Source organism: Rhineura floridana, chromosome 2, assembly GCF_030035675.1.
Source record: "Rhineura floridana isolate rRhiFlo1 chromosome 2, rRhiFlo1.hap2, whole genome shotgun sequence".
Classification (NCBI taxonomy): domain Eukaryota; kingdom Metazoa; phylum Chordata; class Lepidosauria; order Squamata; family Rhineuridae; genus Rhineura; species Rhineura floridana.
Genome location: NC_084481.1, coordinates 10,560,193 through 10,586,857, shown reverse-complemented (window position 1 = coordinate 10,586,857; position 26,665 = coordinate 10,560,193). Strand labels below are relative to the sequence as shown.

The 26,665-nt window shown below is 39.7% G+C and overlaps 1 protein-coding gene across 12 annotated transcripts in view; it reads right to left on the bottom strand.

Annotated features, from left to right (window-relative positions):
• HDAC4 (histone deacetylase 4) overlaps nt 1-26,665 on the bottom strand; it is a 247,008-nt gene that overhangs the window by 161,127 nt on the left and 59,216 nt on the right. For 11 of the 12 annotated variants that reach the window (XM_061607760.1, XM_061607759.1, XM_061607768.1 and 8 more), the window contains 2 exons: nt 22,670-22,741; nt 1,309-1,553 (listed from right to left, as the gene is read on the bottom strand). In XM_061607760.1, coding sequence (XP_061463744.1) covers nt 1,309-1,553; nt 22,670-22,741 — 317 coding nt within the window. The remainder of the gene's footprint in view (nt 1-1,308; nt 1,554-22,669; nt 22,742-26,665) is intronic. The other variant, XM_061607767.1, reaches the window with a different exon arrangement.

The window sequence follows — 26,665 nt, the reverse complement described above, 5'->3', positions numbered from 1 at the left end:
GTGTATGTCAGTTCTACAACTGCATGGAACCTCTTTACAACTGGCTTTAGACTAAAGGAATGAGCTGCTGCTGGTGTGTTAGTAGGTTCCTAGATTAGGCACTGGATAAAAACTAGTCGGACTACTATTGCTTTTGTGCTTTAAGTCACTCCAGAGCAGTTTTGTTCGTGACAAGTATATGGGTGTCACCCAGGGTAGTCTCTGGATCCTGGCAGCCCAGGGACCTATCACCCCAGATTAGCCCTCAGACACGCAACATGGTAAAAACTAAGTTCCTGTGACCATGTACTGTGTCTCTCTCACTGCTAAGTCTTCACACATCTCTGATTAGGAGTAAATGGCTCCTAAGGCAGAAGGCTGGAATTCTTAGGCAAGCTTGAGCCCTGCATTTTAAAAATTAAGCAACAAGTACTAACAGTTTTGGAATACTCAATTGCTAGGGTCCAATCTCTTTCAACACAACATGCGCCAAAGCCAATATTAACTGAGGTTGTATTTTACTCTGCTTATCTCAGATCACTTGCACAGAGGTGGTCTGCTGGAGGTGGAGCAAGTCACAAATGAACATCAGACTATCTTAGCATAAGCTTCCAACAAGCCAACCAGCCTGCAGGTTTGAAGAGACTTGCTCAGGCAGACGTAGCTGCCAATGGCCTTGTTCACATGCCATGCTAAGGCAAACCATGGCTTAGTGCAAATGTGCTGGCTCCCAAGGAGATCACAGCTGCTTTGGTCCTCCCCGGCCTTTTTAACACAGAAGGGTGCAGCAGCTAAGGCCAGGCTCAGCTTAACATGTTGTCCAAGCTCTGAATGGGGATTAAGATGTCTCCTCTTTAACTACAATCTGTAACATAGGATAAACCTTCGCTACAGATTGTGGTTAAGGAGGTGATCTTAACTGTTATCCCAAGTTTGGATAACATGCTAAGACAAACCTTGGCTTAGCTGCTGGCCTGCACTGACCTAAAAGCCAGGGGAAGAGCAAAGCTGGTGTGAGCTCCTTGCCGGGAGCCAGCACATTCAAGCTGTCATGGTAAATCATATTCTGGCTTACTGTGATGTATGAACCAGGTCAATGACTAGCACTGCAAGATGGATATCTTTATTTTATTTGTTTAGCCAATTTATATACTGCATTAACTATTTATTTATTTTATTTATATCCCACACTCCCTCCCAAAGGGAGCCCAGGGTGGCAGCATTGGTATTATTATTTTCCTTTTCAGTTGCTATATACAATAAAAAGTCTTTGTTCCAATACTGAAAGCAATCTTCGTGTGCAACTGAAACTTAATTTGCACCACTCACCTTTATATGTTCATGTAGTTGAGCTTCATGCTGACGAGAGAGTTGTTCATGTTGTCTTTGAAATTCTGCTATGAGGATCTGTCTCTGGATCTGTTGTTTTTGTTTGAGGGCCAACAGTTCCTGCTGGAGCTGCTGTTCACGTAAGGTAGGCTCTGCCACTGGCATAGAGAATTGATGGTCCAAGCGGAGATCCATAGGGACTACAGATGGTGCAACTTGCAAAGGCAGTGTTGTGGTCACGTCAACTGCAAAACCCAAAAAGAAAGGTCAGTTCATCTCCATTATGCATGCATTTGTTTGTTTGATTTTTATCCCATCCTTCCTCCCAAAGGAGCCGTGGGTGGCTATACAACATCATCTCTGTTAAAATGCAATATTTAAGTAATTAAAATGTATTTCAATTAAAATGTAATTTCAAGTAAAATGTATTTCTTCAAAAATAATTTCAAAGCTGCTAAAACAATTATCAAACACCTCGGTAAACAGAATTTGTTAAAAAAATATCAGTATGATAATGACAGGGACAAGGTACATCGTTATGGAGAGAGTTCTATTTCCAAGAGACTGCCAATGATAAAGCCCTGCCACAGATCACCACCCCTTGAACAATAGCTATTGGCATCAGCAGGGCTTCCCCTACTGATCACAAGGCCTGAGATGGCTGACATTGGGGGAAGCAATTTTTAAGTACTTGGATCCCAAACTGTTTAGGGCCTTGTACAGTAGTACCAACATCTTGAATTGGGCGTGATAGCTCACTAGCACCCGGTGCAGTGCTTTTAATACCACTGGCATGTGATCTCATTGTGCTGCCCCACTTACCAACAGGACAGATGTGATCAGGTATGCCATTGACAACAGCAGAATCTTTCTCAGGCAACTTGGATTTTTTTAAAATATTGTTAAGATATTTTAGGCTTGATGGTAAGGTAGCAACTCCTCCAATAGCCTTTGCTCAATGCACCAGAGATCACTATGAGATGATAGGGACTTGGGTTTCTTACCACCCCACAATCTGCATCAGAGGCTGCCAAATCATCCCCTAAGCAGCAGTTCATCAATGAAACTCAGGCAAACATTAAGCAACAAGTGATGGAAAAATTCCAGGAAGGCAGACGCAAAGAGCATGCCATCAGTAGAGATGGAAGCTAGAACAAAAAAGCTAAGAAGATGGGCAGCGACTTCTCTGTGGTAGCAATCTGAAACGTGTGCCATTTATGGTCTGGCCTGAAAGCATCATACTGACTTGTGAATAATAATAATAATAATAATTTAATTTATGTGTCGCCTCTCTGGCCAATGGCCACTCTAGGCGACGTACAAATCAGTTGCAGTAAATGCAGCACAATAAAATACACATAAAATACAATATAACAAGGAAACTATAAATAGGAATGATAACAGTTCAGAGTAATAGGCAATTAGTCCTGAAAATTAACCCTCCCCAGAAGTCCCGAAGGCCTGTCTGAAAAGCCAGGTCTTCAAGGCTTTGCGGAATACATTCAGGGAAGGGGCATGCCGAAGATCGTACGGGAGCAACTGTTAAGCTGGTTAATTTATTGGAAGAGCAACTAGGCCAGCAGAAGTGAGCTTCTACATCAAGTGTGGGAAACCTTTGACTTTTCAGATATTGCTGAACTCCAACTCTCATTGGCCTTGCAAGCATGGCCAATAGCCAGGAATGATGCAAGTTGTAGTTTAGCAACATCTGGTGGACCAAAGGTTCTCCACTCCTGCCTACATTTTACCTCATTAGAGAAGATGAGACATTCTTGAACAGGAAAAGGGGACATTAGGACAAAAGCAGGAAGAGACTTTCTAGGAGGATCAGAAGGCACGTTGAACCAACAGAACTAAGAATTTGCTTTCAGTGTTTTGCCAATAAGAGTTGCTCAAAAGGCTTCAAGGCAGAATCTGCAGATGGTAGTTTAGGATGGTGATGGTCACTGGAGACTCCCTACTCAAGAGCTGCGTGGTAACTAGACATGTTAAGTTGTAAATTTGCTATCTCCAAGGTATGCAGATCCAGCATGTGACTGACAACTTTCCAAGACTTATGAAGCCAGCACCAGCTCAACTATGAGTGCATCACACTTTACTACAAAGTGTAGTAAGGTAAAAGGCAAGTGAAAGACCTTGAGGCTCAGGTTCTTAGCAATTTTTCCTGTAAATGATCAAGAAGTACAAAGAGAAAATACTACAGGTGAATAACTGGCTACACAGATGGTTTTGATGAGAGACGTTCGACCATGGTTTAACCTTCCTCAAAGGACTATGACAGCACAAAGGCTGCAACCCACAAGGACTAGGGAAAATGTCTTTGGCAGAAGCATAGTAAACCCCATCAAGAGGGTTTAAACTAATCCCTATGGAGAATGCAGGCAATAGACCAAAAAGAAAGCACTAAAGACAGGGACTTAAGTGCTACAGGAGAAACTAGACAAGTTGTGAAAGTGCCTAGTGAAACCCACAATAAATAGTAAGAGAAAGGTTCTACAAGACTGAAGATGGGAAACATCCAATTTTCAAACAGGGGAAATCAGGATACAGGAAACTATAGACTGGCCAGTCTGATTTTGATACCAGAGAAGAAAAGGGAACAGAAGATCCTAGAGTATACTATATAAAAGGAATAAATGTGTAATAATCTTAAGAACATAAGAGGCTAGCAGATCAGACCAATGCCCCATCTAGTCCAGCATCTGTTCTCACAGTGGCTGACCAGATGCCCATGGGAAGCCTGCAAGCAGGACCTAAGCACAACAGCATTCTCCCCTCCTGTGGTTTCCAGCAACTGTTATCCAGAAGCATACTGCCTTCCACAGTGAAGGTAGAGCATAGCCTTCATGGTTAGTGGCTACGGATAGCCTTATCCTTTGGCTAATCTTCTTTTAAAGCCATCCAAGTTAGCAGCCACCATTGCCTCATGTGGGAGTAAATTCCATAGCTTAACTATGTGCTATGGGGAGAAGTACTTTATTTCGTCTGTCCTGAATCTACCAACATTCAGCTTCACTGACTGTCCCTGGGTTTTAGTGTTATGAGAGAAGAGAAAAACTATCCACTTTCTCTACACCATACATAATTTTATACACTCCTATTATGTCTGTTCTTCCTTGCCTTTTCTCTAACCTAAAAAGCCCCAAACGTTGAAATCTTTCCTCGAAGGAGAGTTACTCCATCTCCCTGATCATTTTGGTTGCCGATTTACTGAACCTTTTCCAGCTCTAAAATATTCTTTTTGAGGTGAGGCGATGAGACCTGTACAAAGTGCTCCTAGTATGGTTGCACCATAGCAGCAGTTTTACTTTCAATTCCTTTCTTAATGATCCTTAGCATGGAATTTGCCTTCTTCACAGCTGCCTCACACTGGGTCAACATCTTCATCGAGCTACCTGCTGCAACCCCAAGGTCTTTTTCCCAGTCAGACAGTGCCAGTTCAGACCCCATGAGTATATATGAGAAATTAGGCTTTTTTGCCCCAACATGCATCACTTTACATTTGTTTACAATTAATTGCATTTGCCATTTTACTGCCCATTCACTCAGTTTGGATAGATCCTTTCGGAACTCTTCAAAATCCCTTTCTGTTTTAACCATCCTGAACAATTTCGTATCATCAGCAAATGTGACCACCTCACTGCTCACCCATAACTCTAAATCATTTATAAATCAGTTTAAAAGCATAGGTCCCAGTACAGATCCTTGAGGGACTCCGCTTCAAAATGCCTCCATTGGGAGAACTGCCCATTTATTCCTACTCTCTGCTTCCTGTTGCTTAACCAGTTCATGATGTGCAATAGAACCTCTCATCTTATCCCATGACTGCTAAAGCTCACTAAGGAATCTTTGGTGGGGTACTTTGATGAAAGCTTTTTCAAAGTCGAAGTCCTACATTGTTTCCTTGATAACAATGCAGTGATTAGTAGAAGCCAACATGGATTTTTAAAGAATAAATCATGCCAAATTAATCTCATCACTCTTTTTTATTGTGCTATCTGCTTAGTGGATTGTGGGAATGTTATAGGAATAATTTATCTGTATTTTAGCACAGCATTTGGCAGCATTCTGCATATTTTGGACAGCAAACTGGTTAAACATAACTGGAGATAATAATTCTGTCAGGCGGATTCACAGCTGGTTGGAAGAAAACAGCATTCAGAGTACACTCAAAGATTCCTCAACAAACTAGAGGGAGTTTTTTAATAGAGTGCAGCAGGGCCCAGTGTATTTTTTCAATAACTTGGTGGAGGGTGCCCTTATCAAAGTTGTGGGTGCAGCAAATCTGGGAGGGTAACTAACACCTCAGAAAAGCATCGCTAAAACATCACAAGACAGGGTGGGTGTATTCAAAAAGGACCTTGGCAGAATGAGAAACTGTATGGTTCTATGATTTTAGCCTTTAGTCCAGGGATACCCAACACGGTGCCCTCCAGTTACTAACTCCCATCAGCCTCACCCAGAATGAAAATGGCCAGGGATGATGTGAAGGGCACCACATTGGCTACCCCTGCTTTAGTCAGTTTAAATCAGCAAGACTGAGACAAAAAATATTTTTTGAAAAGCTATTTTGGTGCTACCCATAATTCTTTAATAAGGAATTTATTTATTTATTTATTTTCTTTATTTATACCCCGCCCTTTTTCCAAACTGGAACTCAAGGCGGCTTCCAGATAAAAATAAGTAAAATAAGGAATGAGAAAAGAAAAAAAAATAGTATTTCCTTCCTTGAATGACAAGTAACTTACAATTTAACAAAAGGTCTCACAATTCCTTCAACATATGACTATGGTGTTGATGTTTTAATAATATACAAATTAAATGTGAATGAATCAATTAGAAAGTAGATGGTTAATTAGCTAAAAGTTCTTTATAATCAATTACAAGTCTTCCCTTAGGAGTCTTGACTGTTTCATTTGTAAGCCTGATGGCCAGGCCTCTCTATTTTTTTCTGTTTGGGGAGACAATATTTGTCTGAAAAGCAAGATGTAAATATAGAATTGCAAATAAGAACCTACTAAACACCACAGTGGGAAAGAAACAGGACAAAAGAGGAGGGGTGGGAAATTCCTAACCTCTCTACTTCCAGGTAAATACTATTCAAGAAGCAGAGCACGCAAGAGACAAGAAAAATCTGCTAAGTTTGGGCACTTACGAAGTGCTCAAGACCTGCAGGTTTGGAATGGCCCTTAGTGCTCAGAATTAAGATGGCTAAATGTGAAGAAAATTCACACTTTTAATACACATTTGGGGGCTGGGGAGCATTGGGGGGCATACTTTAAAATAGAATTCGCCACCTCAGTGCCTGTTCTGGGCTACAACTCCCGTCACCCATGACCATTAGCCATGTTGGGAGTCCGACAACATCAGGAGGGCATCACAATGGCTACCCCTGCTTTGAAATGTTCGGGGCTCTACCCCCTTGCAGCTTAAATTGTTTGGGGGGGGCAATGATTACTTAATATTAGATGATGTATATTTCCAGCAATCTTCCCAGGATTCTTTCATCGGGGGGGGGGGCAAATTGAGAAATGAAGACATCATCATCATCCCCTGACTTAATCTATGTAAGTTGTTACGCCCACAGGCAGAGAAGTCCCCGTCCTAATTTTCATTCTGTGGCTCTTTTAGGGAATAAACAACGCTCAGTCCTCCTCAAGCTGTTTTGGAAGGACTGCTTTTTTCAGTTTCCTTTTTTAAATTTACAGATCAATTTTTACAAATTAATTAACAGGCTTTAACAAATACCATAGTTGCCATACTTGCCACAATAAGTGAAGCACAGCCCTCTGGCACTCATGATCAGCAGATTTCAGTCCCTCCTCCAGCTTTGAAGCAGTTGCACAACAATTCCTGCCACCTTCCCAGCTCCAAAATTGGGACAAAAGGCTAGGTAGGGCTTGGCAGTTGAAGAGGAGGGGCACCTGCAGAACTTCAGTCATACAGTCTAGCAGTGCAAACCATCCACCCAGACTTGCCTGATCCAGAGAGGAAAGATAGGTATGTGGAGGCTGGGAGGGCTGGGCATCACTGCCTAAATGCATACCATCCACCTTCAGGCAACAGTGCCCCACAGTGCACACTTGGTTCCCCACCTGTCCTTTCTCCTTGGAAAAACCAAATGGAATAGGAAGCATTATGTATCGCTGCCCAAAGCCACTCCCTGCATCTTTGGAAAACAGCAGCTAACAGTGCACATTACCTCTCCTACGTAGCTTTCCTATGGAAATGACAGCATTTGAAGGGCTGGCAACTCCAATTTTTTGCTTGATTAACAAGGTCACGCCAAAAATTGTTAACACCTAACCATGTGCATGATATTTTATTTTGGTTGGGGGTGGGGGTTGATTTGGTTACATACTCTAAGAGTTTGGGATGGGTGGCTTATAAAGGTTATACAATAGAATGGTTTCCAGAAAACAACATCCGTTACAGAATAGTAAATCTATTTTAAAACAACATTGGGTCACCACTAACATTTATTAAACTCCTACGGCCCCTATGAGATTAAAAGTCATATACATATCATCATGATAACTCAGTACACAGGTCTATGATGACATGTAAACTTGCAAGAACTGGAAGCACAGTTTTGTATTTTATTTCTTTTTATCCTATATTTCTAACTGAAATTAACTCTTGAAATACTTTCAGCAACATAACGATGTATACGTTTTTTATCATAGCCTAAACCCAATGAAAGGAATAGGACTCAATCTCCTATTGATTTCACCAGGAACCAAGCATTATTACCTTTCTCTAGATTAGGACCCACAAGTCCCAGGGACATCTCCTTGAATATAATGCATATTTCTCAAATTTGGCTTGAAAAACAGTTTTATTACACTGTGGAAGAGCCATTTCTAAAGAAAACCTGCATATTTTACCTATTTAGTTGTTATAAACAAGATCTACCTCAAATGCTTTCAGTATTAGAAAAGTATGCCAGCTGCAGAGATCATCAACATAATTCCCATTCACTGTATTCACAGACTGGTGCGTCAAACATGACTCATACTATTTCAGTCACAAAAAAATTATCAGACATGCCATGAGTTCCAAACAGAAGCAATGAGTGCATCTGACCCACAGTACTCTTTGGGAAACAATAAAACTTTCTCTACTTAATGAACATGTCAGCCAAACAGAAAAAGCCTGTATTGTCTTGAATATTTTATGGCAAACTAGAAAATTGCTTTTAACAGCTATGTCTTCATAACATATTAGTATGATCAGATTCATGACGTCTACAAAAAGTAAAAAAACAAAGACTATATTCAGAGTTTTAATGAGAAATGCCAAGGGCACAAAACTAGGTTGAAATTCTGAATAGGTTGTATTCTTGAAGTCCAGTCTCTTCAACACCACAAAAATAAATCATACAGATTTTTTCTAGGATTATACTACTTATTATAAACATATCTCTGTCTTAAGTTACCCTTTTAACACCAAGTGAAAACTTGCACAGTAAGAAATTTATATTTTCCAAAGATTCCCTATATAAAAGCTAAACCTCAGGACGTCTTACTTCTAATTAGCTATAATTACAATAAAGTGTGAAATCAAAATGTATTTATTGAATATGCAACTATGCTAGTAATTTGGTATTTCTGTGCAGTTTGCTCTGACAATGTTCTTAAATTACCGTTAAATAAAACATATTCTACCCTACCCTTAATCCACTGCCTGTAAATAAGTGCGTTTGTATGTCTGTCTGTTTACAATATATACTTTCCACCTATCCATAAAAAAATGCTAAAAATCTACATTAAAATCCCCCTCCAAGAAATCAAACAAATACTTGCAGATGCTCTACTTGATCTCATGGGTTTGTAAAATCCACCCTCCAAATGACGGAAAAGCCTCCTCCTCATAGGACCCTCTAGGCTAGCAACCCATAAAGTATATGGGCTGTTGCTGGAAGGAAACTTTGCCTGTCTATGCAAGTGAAAGTGGTTTCTATTTGCAGAAGGTGGCAGGAAGCTGGATCTCACCAAAGCGTGATAGATTCAGCATTCCACTGCCCGAAATTTTACTCAAAACACTAGATGTGAGCAAAACTGTCTAATCTACGGTTTGAATTTATTGCTATTTTTTTTACCAGAAACTTAAGTCTCCCCACTCAAACTCTCAGACATAATTTATTACGTTATTTCCTGTGTATATCAATGGATTCATCTTTCCTTTAAGTAGCGTAATGCCCATCTTGCCTTCAGTTAGTATTTGCAGCATTCACTGTTGCCAAACTTGTTACATAATTACAGTGCTGACATATGAAAATATCTATACTATATGATGCACAAAATATGATAGCATTTTCTAATGCTGCAGGAGAAAGACAATGTAAAATGTGTAACTATTATGTGTTTGTGTGAAATTACCGAGTCACCCAACTCCTTAGGAACGAGGAAGGTATCATTGCCTTATCTCAGTCACATTCACAATACAACATCTGTACAGAAAGTTGTTGTTACTATAAGATAATATTACAAATGAATCCTGTCACTTGAGCTAGCAAAGTTAGAAAAGTATTTTATTTATCAAATATATATAAGCCCAGGGTGACAAACACATCAACAAAACAGTTTTAACAAACACTGGGGGAAAAGCATTCTACAAACTTTCAAAAACATTCTAAAAATACAGTGTTTTTTCTGTAAAAGTGTTACAGATAAAACATTCTTTCATTCAGTGATCTCCGGGTTGCCAGGAATAGTCTCCTTCAGCCATCAAATGCTTGCGTAAAGAGGAATGTTTTCAAATTGCTCGTAAAAGTCAATACAGTAGGGCCCCACTTGTCGGTGCCCCACTTTTCTGTGTTCCACTAATATGGTGGTGCCAGCGGGGCGATCAGCTGTAGCGCGGGGAGCTCTAGCCAGCTGTAGCATGGGAGCTCGACTCCAGCTGATCGCTGTCAGCTAGAGCGCAGCGGCTGGACCTGCCCATGCCACAGCTCATCAGTTGTAGCGCGCGATCAGCTGTAGCATGGGGAGCTCGTGCGCTACAGCTGATCACTGTCAGCTGGAGGGGGGGAGCTCCTGCGCTACAACTGAATAGGGCCCCGCTTTTCAGCAGGGGCCTGGAACAGAACCTGCCGTATGAGTGGGGCCCTACTATAATGATGGAGGCAGATGCAACTCACTAGGTAAGGCATTCCATAAATGGGGAGCCATTTTTTTCCAGTGTTTGTTAAAGCCATTTTGAAAAGGCTCTGTCACTGGCCAATGTCAAATAGGCAGCCCCCAGATGTGGCACCAGCAACAAGGCCTTGCCTTGCCTGACCCTGTAGGGTTCAAGATGGCCGATACTGGGCAAAGTGCTCTATTAGGTACTTGGATCCCAAGCCATTTTAGGGCTTTATATGCTAGTACTAACACCCTGAATTGGGCCCCATTGGATTGTCCCACTTACCAGCCTAGCAGCTGCATTGTACACTAACTCCAGCCTCTGGACATACTTCAAGGGCACAGAGCGCATGACAGGAGTCCAGACAGGAAGTCACCAGAGCATGGACAACTATGGCTAGGCTATCACAGCAAATCAGCCTAAGTTGGGCATAAACACTCCTACCTACTGTGACAAGCTGGAATCCAGGAGTACTCCCAGACTATGAACCTGCTCCTTCAGGGAGAGTACAACTCCTTCCAGAAGTGGCCATATAATTCCCAGACATGGGAACCACCCACCCACAACACTTCTGTCTTATCAGGATTCAACCTCAGTTTATTAGCCCCCATCCACCACTGCCTCCAGACACCTGCCCAACACTTTCACAGCCTCTTCCAATTCTGATGGAATGGAGATTTAGAGCTGTGTGTCATCAGCAACAGTTTCATATAGGTGTTAAAGAGCACAGGAGACAGAATGGACCCTTATGGGATCCTACAGCCCCAAAGCCAAGGAGCTGAGCAACAATCTCCTAATACTACTTTGCTTGCAGTGGCCCTGCAGGTAGGAGCAGAATCACTGTAATACAGCATATCCAACTCCCACTTCATTCAGCCTTTCCACTGGCAATAGTGTCAAAAACCACTTAGCGGTCAAAGAAAGCCAACAGGGTCACATTGCCCATGTCTTTCCTGATAGAGGTCATCAATCAGGGCCACTGAGAGTGTTTCAGTGCAGAAACTGAGCCTAAAAGCAGACTGGAACAGATCTAGAAAATCTGGCTCTTCCAGACATACCTGCAGCTGGTCAGCAATTCTGACCTGATGCATTTAGGAAATCCCATTATAAACTCTTCCTACCAAACATAGCTGTATGCATGACAGTAAAAAATACTTTAGGATACTGCACATACCATCCCCAGCCCTGCCCAAATCAAAAATTTGCCCCCAATTTTTCCCACCATTCAGCTTTTTCTCCAAAAGGATGTCTCACCACTATAGATCCAAATTATCTACAGCATAAGTACCACCTGCAGATGCACTAGAGATAGAAGAGGAAGGCATTATCTATCCTAACATGTAGTGGCCCTGCAAATGCTATTTTTTGCTGCCTGCTATCACAGAAAAGCCCTGCTATCCCTCCACTGGGAGGAAGGAGAGAAGAGAGGAGGAGGATTCTACTTTTCCACTTGGACTGTTGCTGAGTCTACCCCTTCTAGGAGGCAGACTATTATGACCCAGCAGTAGCCAGTGCATGCACCACCTAAAAGCACTGCCCTCAGTCAGTACACTCCAGAGGAGTCAGAAAGAGGATGGGAGATTATAATCACCCACTCCCATTCTAGGTCTCTTATGAAACCTGTCATTTAGAACTGACTACAAACCATAACAACTTTTAACACACTTCCACATGTTTCGATTCAGCTAACTTTGAAAAAAAGCCATAGCAGTGAGATATATGTGAGCCAGAGTGGTGTAGTGATTAGAGTGTTGGACTGGGACTTGGGAGACCAGGGTTTAAATCCCCACTTAGCCATGAAACATGCTGGGTGACATTGGGCCAGCCACAGCCTTTCAGTTTAACCTACCTCACAGGGTTATTGTAGGGATAAAATGGAGAGGACAAAGAACCAAGTACACCACCTTGACATCCTTGGAGGAAAGGTGGGATACAAACGTAATAAATAAATAAATGTGACGTAACTAGAGTATTAGCTAGTAATGAGAGCAAAGTCTGTATGTTGCTTAGTGCTGCATGAATGAGCCATGGTGAACTTTGTGCTCCTGTGCTCTCTCTACCAAAGGTAAATACTGCCAATGTCATCCTCCAAAGAGCACAGGAGAGGGGAGGGGAGGGTATGAGCCTAAGACTCACTGCAACTCATTCATACAGCAGTAAGCTACGTGCTGAGTGATATGTCCAAACGCAGCCATATAATCATACCAAAAAATTGAAGATTGCCAGATATTAAGTTAATTAAATTACTGTTTTGCACAGTTTTAGCAACAGCTCAAGCTATACAATGAACTAGACTGAGGCTGAAATCCTACACATCCTTACCTGAGAGTGAACCCCACTGAGTTCTAGGAAAATATTTCTGAGAAGACCTGCAGGGGTTTGCACTGCCTGTCTGAAATATTGGCCTTAAATTTATATGCCAAGGTAAGGTTGGAATTAAAAGCAATGACCGCTGCAAAATGGGAAAATACTAACATCGCTATCTATGGGTATTAATTACACAAGCTCTTACAGAAATTATAGTTTTTACTCCTGCACATTAAAAATACAGCAAGATGAAAAAATGGTCACTTGGCCATCATTCATGGCTTACAAAACAGCTAGTCAACATGGGACCCTCCAGATGTTGTGGACTACTACTCACATTGGCCCCAGCCAATATTTCCATTTTTGACCCATTAATACTCATTTTGTTTCAAATTTATTGAGTTACTTTTAAGGCTCCACAAAAATATTATGACGAAAGGAGGGTTAGATGTATCTAATACTAGCCAATATAATCAAGCAGAAATATTAACAGCTATGTTTTAGTGGCCAGATAATTTAGGCTGTAATCCTATGCCCACTTACCTAGCAGTCTCAATGGGACTTACTTGAGAGTAAATACGTATAGGATTGTGCTGACAACTAAAGTAAACACTTGCACTAAATGAATGAGTGACTATTTAAAGAAAATGTTAGACAAGCAAATGCAATCCAGGAAGCAACTAGGAGAAACTGCCACAAAGCTATTGTTAGCACCAGGATCTGCCAACTAGCAACATTATTCTTAAATGAGGAATGGGAACAGGGGGATCTGACTGGAACATCATTATTTCAAGGTGCACGACTTTATTGAATGGATAGCTATTATAGATTAAGAACCAATTCAATCTGGAATCACTTTTCCCATATTTAAATATTTACAAAAATAAAAGTTGTTTTTTTAAATGTCAAGATGTTCCAACATAGTTTAGACCACCGTGTAAATGAAAATTTATTAATTGTCTCCCTCTATCAGAAAGGGCAGTTGTCAGAAGTCTATCAAATAATCGCTAATTTTCAGGACTCTAACAGTTCTACTAAAAATAGATGAAAAACAGTTTCAGATAGATTCCACCGCTTCTCTGGAATAACTAACTGATCTGAAGATCAGGCTATTCAATGGGTGTTACAGGTAAGGAAAAGTCAGTCTTCAACTAACACTTTACCATTTATTGTTGAAAACATAAAAAAGATTCAGCTACGTTTAATTTTATTTGGTGGGGAATGCAGAAATATTTGAGGGAGAATTAATCAAAATAATAGATATTGCTTGGCGAGAGATCCTACTGCGTGAGTTGCTAACTGGTGGTGCAAGACAACCTGTAATGCTACTTTTGGGTAAATGTAAGAATTTGATATAAGCCAAATACTGTAAACTAATACGAAATACATTAGTAGATGCTCAAATATTTAAATTGTAAGCAACACTATGCCAACAATGGATGTATAAAATTACTTCTTACAAGAGATTATAGAATGGAACAGATATCTAATAAAGATCTTCTAAAATGTTGGTATTCTTTTACAAAGTACTGAAACATAACTAGTATGGAAATTTTGACAAGTTCAAGATGCTAATAACAGCCAATGTATTATATTTTTTTTCTTAATCTGGATATTGCATTTCCCCATTTGATCCTCAACAGCTTTGATCCTTTACTGAAAAAAAATGAACTGAAAAAATGAACTGCCTTCAAGTCGATTCTGACTTATGGTAACCCTATGAATAGGGTTTTCATGGTAAGCAGTATTCAGAGGTGGTTTACCATTGCCTACCTCTATGATCCTTTATTACTGTATTTCAATTTTTTTCATCATCATAAAACAAAATGCAACAAACTAGCTCTGATCCAACAGCCCCTTGAATACATGTATGTTCTGGATATAAAGACAGAGGGCTTTTGTATAAGCAACATTCCCATTGTGTACCTGAAGCTATTTCAGATACTAAATGCTTGCTCAACATGTATTTTAGGTTCTTCAGAATTTTAGATCAAGTTAATGATTGCCAAACAATCATATGAGAAAAATACTGTATTCAACTCAAGCATGCTCAACATATATCAAAAGGAAATAATAAAATAAATTCAAAGGAAAGCTTTTTTTACTCTTGAGAATCTACTAATACAAAATTCATTTAGAACATGAACCTCCAAAAATTCCATGTTAATCTCATTTCCAAAAATTGTATATTGGGCATAATTTTTCTTCTACTCAACATTTGTCAGAGTGAAAAGAATACACACTTAACTATGTCATTGTTTAGAAGACTACACTGTACATTCCTGACACTCTATTATTCACTGTCTACACTTCAGTAAATGTCAAAATTTGCTGAAACGCTAAGAAACAGTGAGATCATAGCTATTTATAGAAACAAGCTTCTGCAGTATCTGACTGCAGTGCCAAGATACAGGAATTATATTTTTATTTAAGCTGTAGTAGGACATACCTCAACATGGAATAACAGCAAGCCATAGTTGAAGATCACAACATATTTATCCATTTTGTTTTAAAGGCCATTTCAGTAAGAGATAATTATAACATGTTCAACGCTATGAAATTAGATTAATGAGTCAAACCAGAAGATAAAAAACAAGCAGAACTTTAAAACAGAATATATAAGTTTTATGGTTTATGTTACTAGGATATTCTGCAAATCATAATCATAATGAAAAACTGGCAGTCCTTCACAGAAACATCACTCATCACAGACATAACGTGCAGATCCCCTAATCTTCTTAAGAAAATCAGGAACATGCTCCAGAGTTGCATACTCCTTTCTCCCAACTATGAGAGTTTCTCCCGTCCCTTCCGTTTTCTTGGTGGGAGGGGGGTAACCATGGTTAGCATTACACATGCACTCAAGTTATCTCTAAAATAATTAAACAGATGGAGAAACTCATGATGGAGAGAGCCCACAATATACTTCCTGTCTCCCAATCAGGGTTACATGTCATGCAAAAACATCATTTAGCACAATGAACAAACAGAAATGAGCTGCAGCAACCCCTGAGCTCGCACATTTTCCCACAGACAGGAGGAGGAGTTTAGAAGCTTTCACTTTCACTTTTGGTTAACTACAGCTTGCTATATAATCTAGATGCAGAATTGTGGTTAAAACTATGCTGAATTTAAACAAGTCATCTTCAGAAATCATAGTTTGAAGTTAGCTTCTTTTAAACTAAGAATAATTGATGTTAACTAGTTTGTTGCTTCCATATCCCTGTCAGTCTCTGCCGGCTGCACCAAGGTGATTAATGGCACAGTAAAACAATTAGCCAGCAGCTGCCTAAGCAGGGGCTTGGTTGTAAAGCAGAGATTGGCTTGAAGAGAATGTGGATAAGCAAGGGAGGGGGACGAGAGGTCTCAGTTCATCTTCCATATGCAAAGTCAATAGCAAATTGATGGTTCAATATTCCAACAAGACAATCCGGGTTTCAAGACACAACAGGGTTTGGCACGCTGGAGTCCAGACGTTGCTTCCAGCAGAGAGCAAAAGGCCTCTCGCTGCCTTTTAAGCTCCCCTCCCTGGTTCAGGTGCCCGCAATCAGCCCTCCGACTCCCAAGACTTTTAGCTTTAAACGGCCAGAATACCTGCGTTGCTCTGCTACTCACAGGCATCTTCACTCTGCAGGGAGCAGAGGGGCCTCCTGTCCACTCTCTGAGTCTGACTGAGGGGCTCCAGATGTATCCTGAACACCGTCCAGGAGTGGGAGGTCTGGAGCTGCATCTTGGGTGAGTCTGCTTGTTCCCTCTCCTGGGTCTGCTGTGCCAATCCCCTGCTTCTCATCCTCCTCAGAGAACTCATCTGATGGAGGTATGATGCACAGAACGAGGAATGGGGAACCCAGAAGTCCAAAGCTTACTACAACTTCTTTTTGCTTGTGCAGACAGCCTATCAGCTGGTTCATGTACAATACTAAATCATGGTACATCACAATACGCATGTTAGAATGAGCATAAGCAAAGCCTCAGGCACACGTGTTCCCCCTCCTTCTGCTGTACAACTGGGAGAAAGTCTTCTGACATTTCTTTCCGTTTCTACAACTTCTTACATTTGAACCATAAATCACACTTTAAAAATAAACTCTGGATGGTTCAATAAACAAGCTGCGCAACCCATGGTTTAACACTGACTTGTTCTGAAACTTACCAGAGTTTGTTTTAATCCATGATCTTTGGGTCCTACACGCCAGGATTCACAAAACACAAAGCATCATATTCACTTGCATATAGCCACACTCTCACCCCCCAAAAATAGGTTTGTATGAAACCTGAGTGTGGCCTATAATTACATCTCTCTAGAGAAGTCTCTCAGCTACCTTTGTTCCTGCCAGCTGCCATTTTGTTTTTGGTGTGCCGTGCGTGAGGGGAGGGCTAGAGCAGGCTTCAGGCTGGTAGGGGCCTTTAAAGTAGCAGCAGTTGGGTGGGGAGGAATTCCTAGCCCACAGCTGATATTTTCCATTTCTTTGGCTATTCTTTAGTGAGGCACGTTGCTGCTTCGCTTTGGGTGATTTGAAGATGTGGCCTGAGAAGGGGTTTCCTTTAAAAACGCTACTTTCAGGTAGTTGGGGATGCCCTGTGCCTTTCTCTTTTGGCATTTTATTTTACTTTATATGTTCCCCTGTAATGCTTTGTACAATTGATTGTTCCTCCAGGTTTGCCCTTAATTATCAGATTGTAATTAATTCTCCTTATTTGACCGCCCCCCCCCTTGGAATTACATTATTCACTTGGCTGTTTCCTCCTGTATTAGTATACATTCACTACACATCTGATTGATGCACCTCCTGAGCTCTTACTTACACACTGCCTATACATCCTATTGAAACCTCATCAGTTCTTAAAATTAATTTTTTTAAGAGTTTAAAAATATTTTTCTGTTAATTCTTTTTCAGTGTATACCTATAAATATATTCCTTTCAAAGAGATCTCATTTTAGGGCTGTGGCCTATATTCATTTTAGGGCTGTGGGCTATATTTGGGTACAGTAAATGTGGCAGAAGTCTTTCTTCACATCACCCCTGATCATTGCTGGTTGGAGATGATGAGAACTGGGAGCCCAGTAACCTCTAGAAGGTCATAGGTACCCCACCTCAACATTAAAGCAAGGTTTACTGTTAACATGCAAACTGGCCCACAATTTGCATCAGATCTAGGCGTCAGCGACATCTGCAAACAGCTTTCATCTAGCAGATTTCAATCCTGGCTCAACAGACTAAAATACTATTTAGCAGTTTGAATTACACTATGTACACTCCTAAAGGCTTGACAGACTTTGGTATGAGCCAGATCATACTCAGTGTCCAGAACTGTACCCATTGTGAGCAAGCCTTAGCTTCAAACATTCTCTTCCTCATATGAGATGCAAAATAATGCTTTCGTATTTCACAGAGTCTCACGAGTTCAGTTGCTGTCTACAGCAGATTTCAAGCTTGACTGATCTAGTTTTAAAAAAGAAATAGAACTCTTAACAACCATCAGCCAGTGCCAGACCAAAAAATGGTCACTCGTCAACTCTCTACTGCATCCAAGCCACTCTGGGAGCTACATACAAATACAAACCTACATACAAGTTACTACAGATCAGAAAGCCCAACTTCAAATCTAAAAATGATCAGTGGAGCTGTACAAATATGATCAAAGGCAATTACAGGAATACCCCGCTATAAGGACCTTCACTTTAAGGACACTCACGAGTACAGACATACTTACAGTAGCACCATTCCCGTTTATGTACGCTCGCTTCGCAAGAACAGACACTTAACCTTTGGTTGTGGCCTGTTCTTTCGGTGTGGGGTGGTGGAAAGAGACCCGATCGCACAACCGCGAATCAGCTGGGAGGCACAATCGTGATCAGCTGGGAGGCGCAGCAGCAGAGGCTTTAGCGCGGGGCTTTGAGGCTCCGCGTGAAGAGGTGGCACAGTGGCAGCGCAAGTGAAAAATGGTAGTGCTTCACTTTAAGTACATTTTCGGTTTATGTACTCGCTCTGGACCCGTTGCGTACGTTAATGCGGGGTATTCCCGTAATGCTCATATTTTCCTTATCACCCATTGGGAAAGAATAATATGTGATTAGTCCAAGGCCGGCCACTGAATCCATGGCAGGGAATTATTTTTCCTCCCTCCCCCCAATTTGCATTTTTAGGTAACAGCAAGTTATTAAAATTCTTCAGTATGAAGTATCACTTCAGAGCTTGTAAACAGTGAGGTGCAGGAATATGCAACTTTTCCATGAATTAGGAAAGTAAGTGGGCAAAGGACTGCAGCTTATGTATGAACACATTCTTATCACTGCAGCTTCACTAAACTAATTAATAGCATGCTTACTCAAAAATGTGTTCTCACTGACTTTAATGGAGCTTGTCCCCAAGTAACAACACATGACTGTAGCCTTAGAATGGGGGTAACTCACTCTGACCTGTGGGCCTAATTGGGCCTGCCAGGCCTCCCCATTTGGCCAAGCCATGGCTATTTGCCCTCCACCTGACATCACCTACCTACACCTACAGTGTACAGAGTGTTGGACAGATAAAGAATCGAATAGGCCAAAGGGAGCTTGCAAGCACTGACAGTCAATTGACAGTTGGGGATTGCAGAGCTCCATATGAGGTTCTTGGCAAGCCATGATTGCTGATTGTCCATGCAACATAATTGTGATGTAAGGTGTCTGACAGGTGAGCAGCCTGCCAGGGAGGAAGATAAGAATACAGCCTGTTGGCCAGATCCACTTCCCCACCCTACCTTAGAAGTAAAACAAAACGAAGTTGGTGTATGGCCAAGTATAAATGAAACTTTTTTGCTACTAGGACCACGCATTAGAATAATTTTATTTCATTGAAAATTACTAGGATTCAGGTATATATGACAGAATTTGAACCATTTTTTATTCATCTACCTTAGGGCTATTAAAAACATTTGTGTAGACTTGACTATTTGATCTGGGGGGAACAGAAGAACAAAAAAAAGAGACAGGTGTAAAACTGTTGGATGGGTGAGCCTTGGCAGGTAAACTACAGAAAATGGAGCAGGAAAACTTCTGGGTTGAAGCAAACAAGGGGGAGAATTAGAAATAGAAACTAAGAGCTAACATAGATATCTGTATTTTTATCCAAGGTTTTACAGATAGGAATATGTACTCCTGTACATAAATAACTGTCTAGCAGGACAGGAGGTAGTTCAGGGTAAGGAAAACTGGGGTATCTAGCCAACTGAGTGAGAACAAGGTTGAACATATTAAAGGAACCAGTGCTGGAATCCCTCCAAAAATACTTAACCTGAATGCAGAGAATTTTAATAACTATATCACTCAATATCAAATGTGCCATTTTGGTCAACATTCTGATGGACGATTTGCACAGAGAGACTGGGGAGGGGATAAGGATTCCAACTGACAAATACCATGACCAGAGCCTTTTCGGTGGAGGCATCGCATTTGTGGAATCCTCTCCCTAAGGAGGTCTCTGTAGATGGGTACTGAAGATCTTTTTAATATGACAGGATCTCTAATGGTTTTAGATTGGCTTTTTTGGTTTTATTGTCGCTGTGTTTTATATTGGTATTATGTGCTGTATTTTAATGGGCATCACCATTTTAAAAGCTATTTTGGAAAAAATGTATTTGAGTAGAGAATTAATTAATTTGCAGCAAAGTGTCTTTTTTTCCCTTACCCAATGGCTTCATATGGATGTTGAACAGCATAAGTATTTTAGCAACTATGAAAGTCTAAGGATTGGTGCCAGAGCTTGCTCATTTTATTCTTGTTTCATTCAAACTTGTGGCAGGGACTATCCTGTTTTGTAAACATTTAACAGTATTTAGTAAATTTTAGCTGCTTTACAAATGATGCCATTTAAAGAAAAATTAATATATATGCATATATACATGTAATTACATTTAACTTCCATCCAGATTTATAATCAAGAAGAGTTGTTCAATTAAGCTGTATGAGGTACAGGTGTGTGTGTGAGAGAGATGAAGTGTAAGGAAGAGAGAATATTTATACAATCAACTCAATATTCAAAGATCCTATTAGTTACCCAGTATCATTCCATCCTTATACTTCTTTATACAAATTAATTCTAGGTTATTATCAGCCAATAGCACCAAATGTAACCGAGTAGACTACAGTGATAACATAAACATAATACAAATATTAATAATAGCTCAACACTATTTTTAATTAGTTGAAATAAAATATAGTCGTTAATATCTAATCCATATCTATTCCTCGTGAAGTTCATAAACAATGCCACATTATCTTAAAATCTTTTGGGGTTTTCTTCCCACTCTGTCACTGAATTAACTCTATAACAGAGCTTGGAAAAGTTACTTTTTTTGAACTACAACTCCCATCAGTCCCAGCCAGCATGGCCACTGGATTGGGCTGATGGGAGTTGTAGTTCAAAAAAGTAACTTTTCCAAGCTCTGCTCTATAATTTCCACAACACTCCAGATTTTAACAAACACATTTTGTTGATGTTACGCTGTCTCTCCACTGTGTAGCAATCAAAACTCTGGTAGCCATCAGTAAGTTCCATACTAGCTCATAATCTTCTTTCTTTACCGTGTCATTCAACTAACCTAACATCACAAGAGGATCTAGTGATATTCTATAACCTAGTATTAGCTTTAATGGATAGTTAATATCTTTTCCAAAACAAGTTAACTTTTTGGAAACTCCACCATATGTGGTAGAAATAAACATATTGAGCATGCCTTCAGCATTGTGTATTTTCTATATATTCTAAACAGCCTGTCTGAAGTCAAATGCCACTTGTAATAGCTTAAATGATTCTCTTGTATGTTTTAACAAATGTTTGCATGGACCATAGCACTTTAAAAAAAGGACCTCAGATTATTTTAGATTTTAAAATTCATACTTTTCTCATTATTTCAGGAAACAGACCATGAATGATATTGCACTTTTAAGCTTGGCAGTACCAAAGATCCCTATCACTCAAAATAGACAGAATACAGTGATAACAGAGAACTTGTTATACTTCCCAGGATGGTGGGGATTATTTGCTGGAAGCGACGTGACTCACAAGGTACTGAAGGTGTTTTTGCAAGTGATGCTAAAAACAGCATTTTAATTTCTTAACACTATCCATGAACAGAAACCCATAACAGTTTTATTAAAGGAGCTCTTCTTTCTGTATCACTTTAACAACATTCAATACTGATACGCTGGAGACTAAAAAACATTCTTGTTGAAAGTTTCCTTCCCAGAGCTTTCAGAATATAACCACTTGTAAGTTCAAATACCTCAGCCCTTCTCCTTAAAATAAACTAAAATAACTAGTAAATCAAAACCCAAAATTGCTTAAAAAACTGTTTGCAAACCCAAATATGACTGATGGTGATATGCTACTTTTTCTTAACCTCCCTGTAGGAAAATATACATCATATGAAGAGTGGGACAAGTTGGTTTCCGCATAGTTCCATGTAACTGGGGAACTGCTATATTTACTGTCTGCCTGATATTTGCATACACAACAAAAGACACATTTGTGTTGCATTATGTCACACCTTCTTTCAAACAATAGGCATCATGTCACAAATACATGCAGGCACATGCACACAAACAAACAATGCTGACAGATGGGAGCCATATTTAGAGAAGCGAGGACTCACAATAACTTGCAGTGTGAAGAAGTTGAGGCATCACCAAAAAATCCAAGGTTAATATAGAATTAGCAATGCTATCTGGCCTCAGTCTTGCTTTATTTACTTCCTTTAGTGCCTTCCCTATTTCCATTGCTAATTCTTATTTTTCTCTACAGTTGTTAATACTAAATATTACAAACAATCTGTACTTCAAATGCTTCCAAAAGTATAAAAGGTACAGATCTCCTGCCCCCTATAGAATGTCAGAAACACTCTCACATTTGGCACTCTCACAACTAATATTAGTTTTATCTCTTACCAGAACTTGGCATATGGTTTACTCTGGCTGGATTTAGCAATTCTACTGGCTGGTCCCTGCCAGAAAGTCCATCTGAAAAAAGAGAGAAGAAATAAACCCATCTAGTGTTAGTAGTTACACTAAGTCAAAGCTCATCAGAGGTTCTGATGGAGTGGCCTGTTGAAAAATTAAGAGAGGCGAAGAAACAGACAGAAAGGTTAATTTTTAGGCATAAGAACAATTTACATTATAGTGTATTCTATTTCAGTTTTCAACGATATTTAACTAAATTGTATGCAGAGAGAATGTTGTTGCTTTTATATCCTGTATTTATATTACGGGTATTTTGTACCTTGCATTTCGTTTGTAGAAAACTGCTATGGTGTATGATGGCTAATACAATAAAAATTTATCATTCTAATAGCAGAGTTAACCAATTGGTAAATAATTAGTAGAAGAAAGTTTACTGAGTTCATACTTCAAAAGTTACAGTTAATCAAAAGCAAACACAAAAGCTGGAGGAGACAAGGGGAAGCACAATAGCCCAAGGCTTGCCTAGGATATAAACTAAGTATTATCTTTAAGAGAACTGAAAAACAGGATTGTGTTCTAGTATTCTTTATGTTGCCAGCCAATTATATTACAAAAAGATTGCAATTATTATAGAGCTAATAAAAAGATCAAGTTGTATCCAACAAGTCATCTCATTAGCACAACGATTTCTGTCTGCACAAGTGGACTTTCTCTCCCCGCCCCCCACTCCAAATCTGTTCTGGGGGTTCCCCCAACCCTCCGGAGCAGATCTGGGGAATGGGGACAAAAAGGAACTCCTATTGTGCAGGAGGAAATTCTTGTACTAACAGGACAACTTCACTGGATACAACCCCTAATTACTAATTATTTCTATTTACTAACAGTGTAAACCTTTGAACAGAAATGAAGTTCAAGAAGGCAAATCTAGAAACAATCGCTGTATGCTGGAATGGGGGGGGGGCTAACATAAAACTGACAAAATATACCTACATGATAGCAAAATGTGCTGGAAATGTGGGGCAAATAAATGTGCAAGATTAAAAAAAGTGGGAGGAATATTATTCAGTAATAATTGGGTATCACATATCAATGAACCCCTTACAAATTATTTTTGATATCTTAAAGAGGAAGCAAGAGTTGAACGTTACAATTTAATTTGAGTCTAACTGCAGCAAAAACATTGATAATAGCCAAATGGTGCACTTAGATAGTTCTGAGTCAACGAGAATGGCTTAATAAAATATGTTATGTTGCCACAATGACAAAAACGTAACTGAAGTGATAAGATTAAGAGAAGGAAGACAAAGTAATGAACAATTTTGAGAACCTTTGGTCTCCTTTTATTAAAATACATGAAATGAAAAAACAATCTGGAATTGTTTTACACTGGTGTTATAATGCAATATATAGATTATATTTTATATAGAATTTTCTTATAAATTATCCTATTTTACATTAAAATTACAATTCTCATATATATGAATTAAATTAAATTGTAAATTCATTATGCAAAAAACTGACAAAATAAGGTTTTAAATATGTACACTTGAGATGTCAAAGAAACCTCATTTCAAGAAAGCCTCATTTTATACGGTATATGCAGAAATTCATGTTGTCAAACCACTATTATTCTTAGTCTAAGCCCAGGAAAGGTAAAACAGATGCAGATTTTCAACCCCAATAACTATTTCCAATTCACAGAAACTGCTTAAGCTGGGGTTGCACCGCATGAGCTTGTCCCCCAAAATCTGTACACAAGAATTTTACCACAACTACCAGCTTCTCTGCTGACGGCTGCCTATATGTGCACTTCCCATCTCGGCCTTATGTGAAATGTTCTGGGAAAACGATGCATTTGATTTTTCATCTTCCTCTTATTTATTATTATAAACTATTTATTAAATTTATATCCTGCCCTTCCCCCCATAAGGAGCTCAGGGCAGCAAATAAAAACACTAAAAACACTCTAAAACATCATAAAAACAAACATTAAAATATATTAAAACAAAACATCTTTGAAAAAAAGCTTTAAAAACATCTTAAAAAGCAAATTCCAACACAGATGCAGACTGATAAAAGGTCTCTACTTAAAAGGCTTGTTGAAAGAGGAAGGTCTTCAGCAGGCTCCAAAAAGATAACAGAGATGGCACCTCTCTAATATTTAAGGGGAGGGAATTCCAAAGGGTAGGTGCCACTACACTAAAGGTTCATTTCCTATGTTGTGCAGAACAGAATTCCTGATACGATGGTATCTGCGGGAGGCCCTCACCTGCACAGTGCAGTGATAGACTGGGTATATAAGAGATAAGACAATCTTCAGGTATCCTGGTCTCAACCTGTATAGGGCTTTGTATACCAAAATCAGAACCTTGAACTTAGCCCGGAATTAATGGGCAGCCAGTGCAATTCTTTCAGCAGTGGGGTGACATGCTGCCAATACCCTGCCCCAGTGAGCAGTTGTGCCACTGCACTTCCCCCCAGCTGCAGCTGCCGGACCAACCTCAAAGGCAGCTCCACATAGAGCACATTACAGTAATCCAGCCTGGAGGTTACCAGTGCATGGACAACAGTGGTCAGGCTATATCCCAGTCCAGAAACAGCCACAGCCGTCTTTACCAGCTGGTAAAAGTCACTCCTAGCTACTGAGGTCACCAGGGCCTCTAGCAACAAAGATGGATCCAGGAGCACCCCCCAGACTACAAACCGGCTCTTTCAGAGGGACTATGACCCCACCCAAAGCAGGCAACTGACCAATTATCCAAACCTGGGAACCAACAATCCACAATGCCTCCATCTTGCTAGGATTCATACCTAGTTTATTGGCCCTCATCCAGCCCACCACTGAGTCCAGGCAGTGGTCCAGGGATTACACAGCCTCTCCCGATTCAGATGTTATAGAGAAACAGAGCTGGGTATCATTGGCATACTGCTAACACCTTGCCCCATTATCTCCTGATGACTGTTCCCAAGGGCTTAATACATATGTTAAACAGCATCAGGACATCTTGTTCAAATATAAAATGCAATTATCAACATGTCATGTACAAACAGCACAGTTGTGTTGATAATACATCTTTATTAATTTTACAAAATTTAACATAATCAAACACCAAAACATCATATATAAATCATACAACATTAGCAAACCTAAAGACTCAAAAATAATTTAAGATGAAGTCATATTAGTTGGCATTACAGAGCATTTATGGAATTAAACTTTTAAAGCCAGGATATTTTCACTTACAATTGTCAGTATATTGCTTAACCTACTTGTGCTTATTCTTTCGCTTTTCTTTTTGGACATGGGATAAACTAGAAAAGAGAAGGGGAAAGACCCACTGAAAGAAACCATACCCATCTATATGGTGGCAAAGGAACTTGATCATGTTCTTCCTGGTTCATGTATTGTACAAAATCATACCAAGTACCAAAAAAAAATTAACTAGATGTCGACGTAAAAGTGAGATTTTTGGGTTAATTTATCTAAGAATACTTCATTCCAGACCCGCATATGCCAGTATTCTATGTTAGCTCCAGACAGGTCCTTCCAAAATTGTGCCACTATGAAACAATGCCACATGTAGGAAATGTGTAACCAATGCATTATTTTGCAGATCTGAATCATTGTCTATGAACAAACTTAGGATAGCCAATAGTGGAATAGCATTAACTTGTTGATTTGTTATTTTGTTCATTTCCTGGAATATGTTGGTCCAAAATATTTGTACTCTGGGGCATTCCCAAAGATGTAAATACATACCCATCATATTACAGCCTCTCCAACAATTTGTTGACAAGCTTGATAATGATAATGATAATTTTCGTGGGGTCAAATGCCACCAGTAATTATTTTTAGGAAAACTTCCTGATTTCTAACTGCAATTGACCTATATGCAGGTTTTACCCACTGCATCCTCCAGTCCCCTGTATCTTTTTCTATCTGTAATTCATGTTCCCAACATGTTTTCAAACTTTCCATCCAGT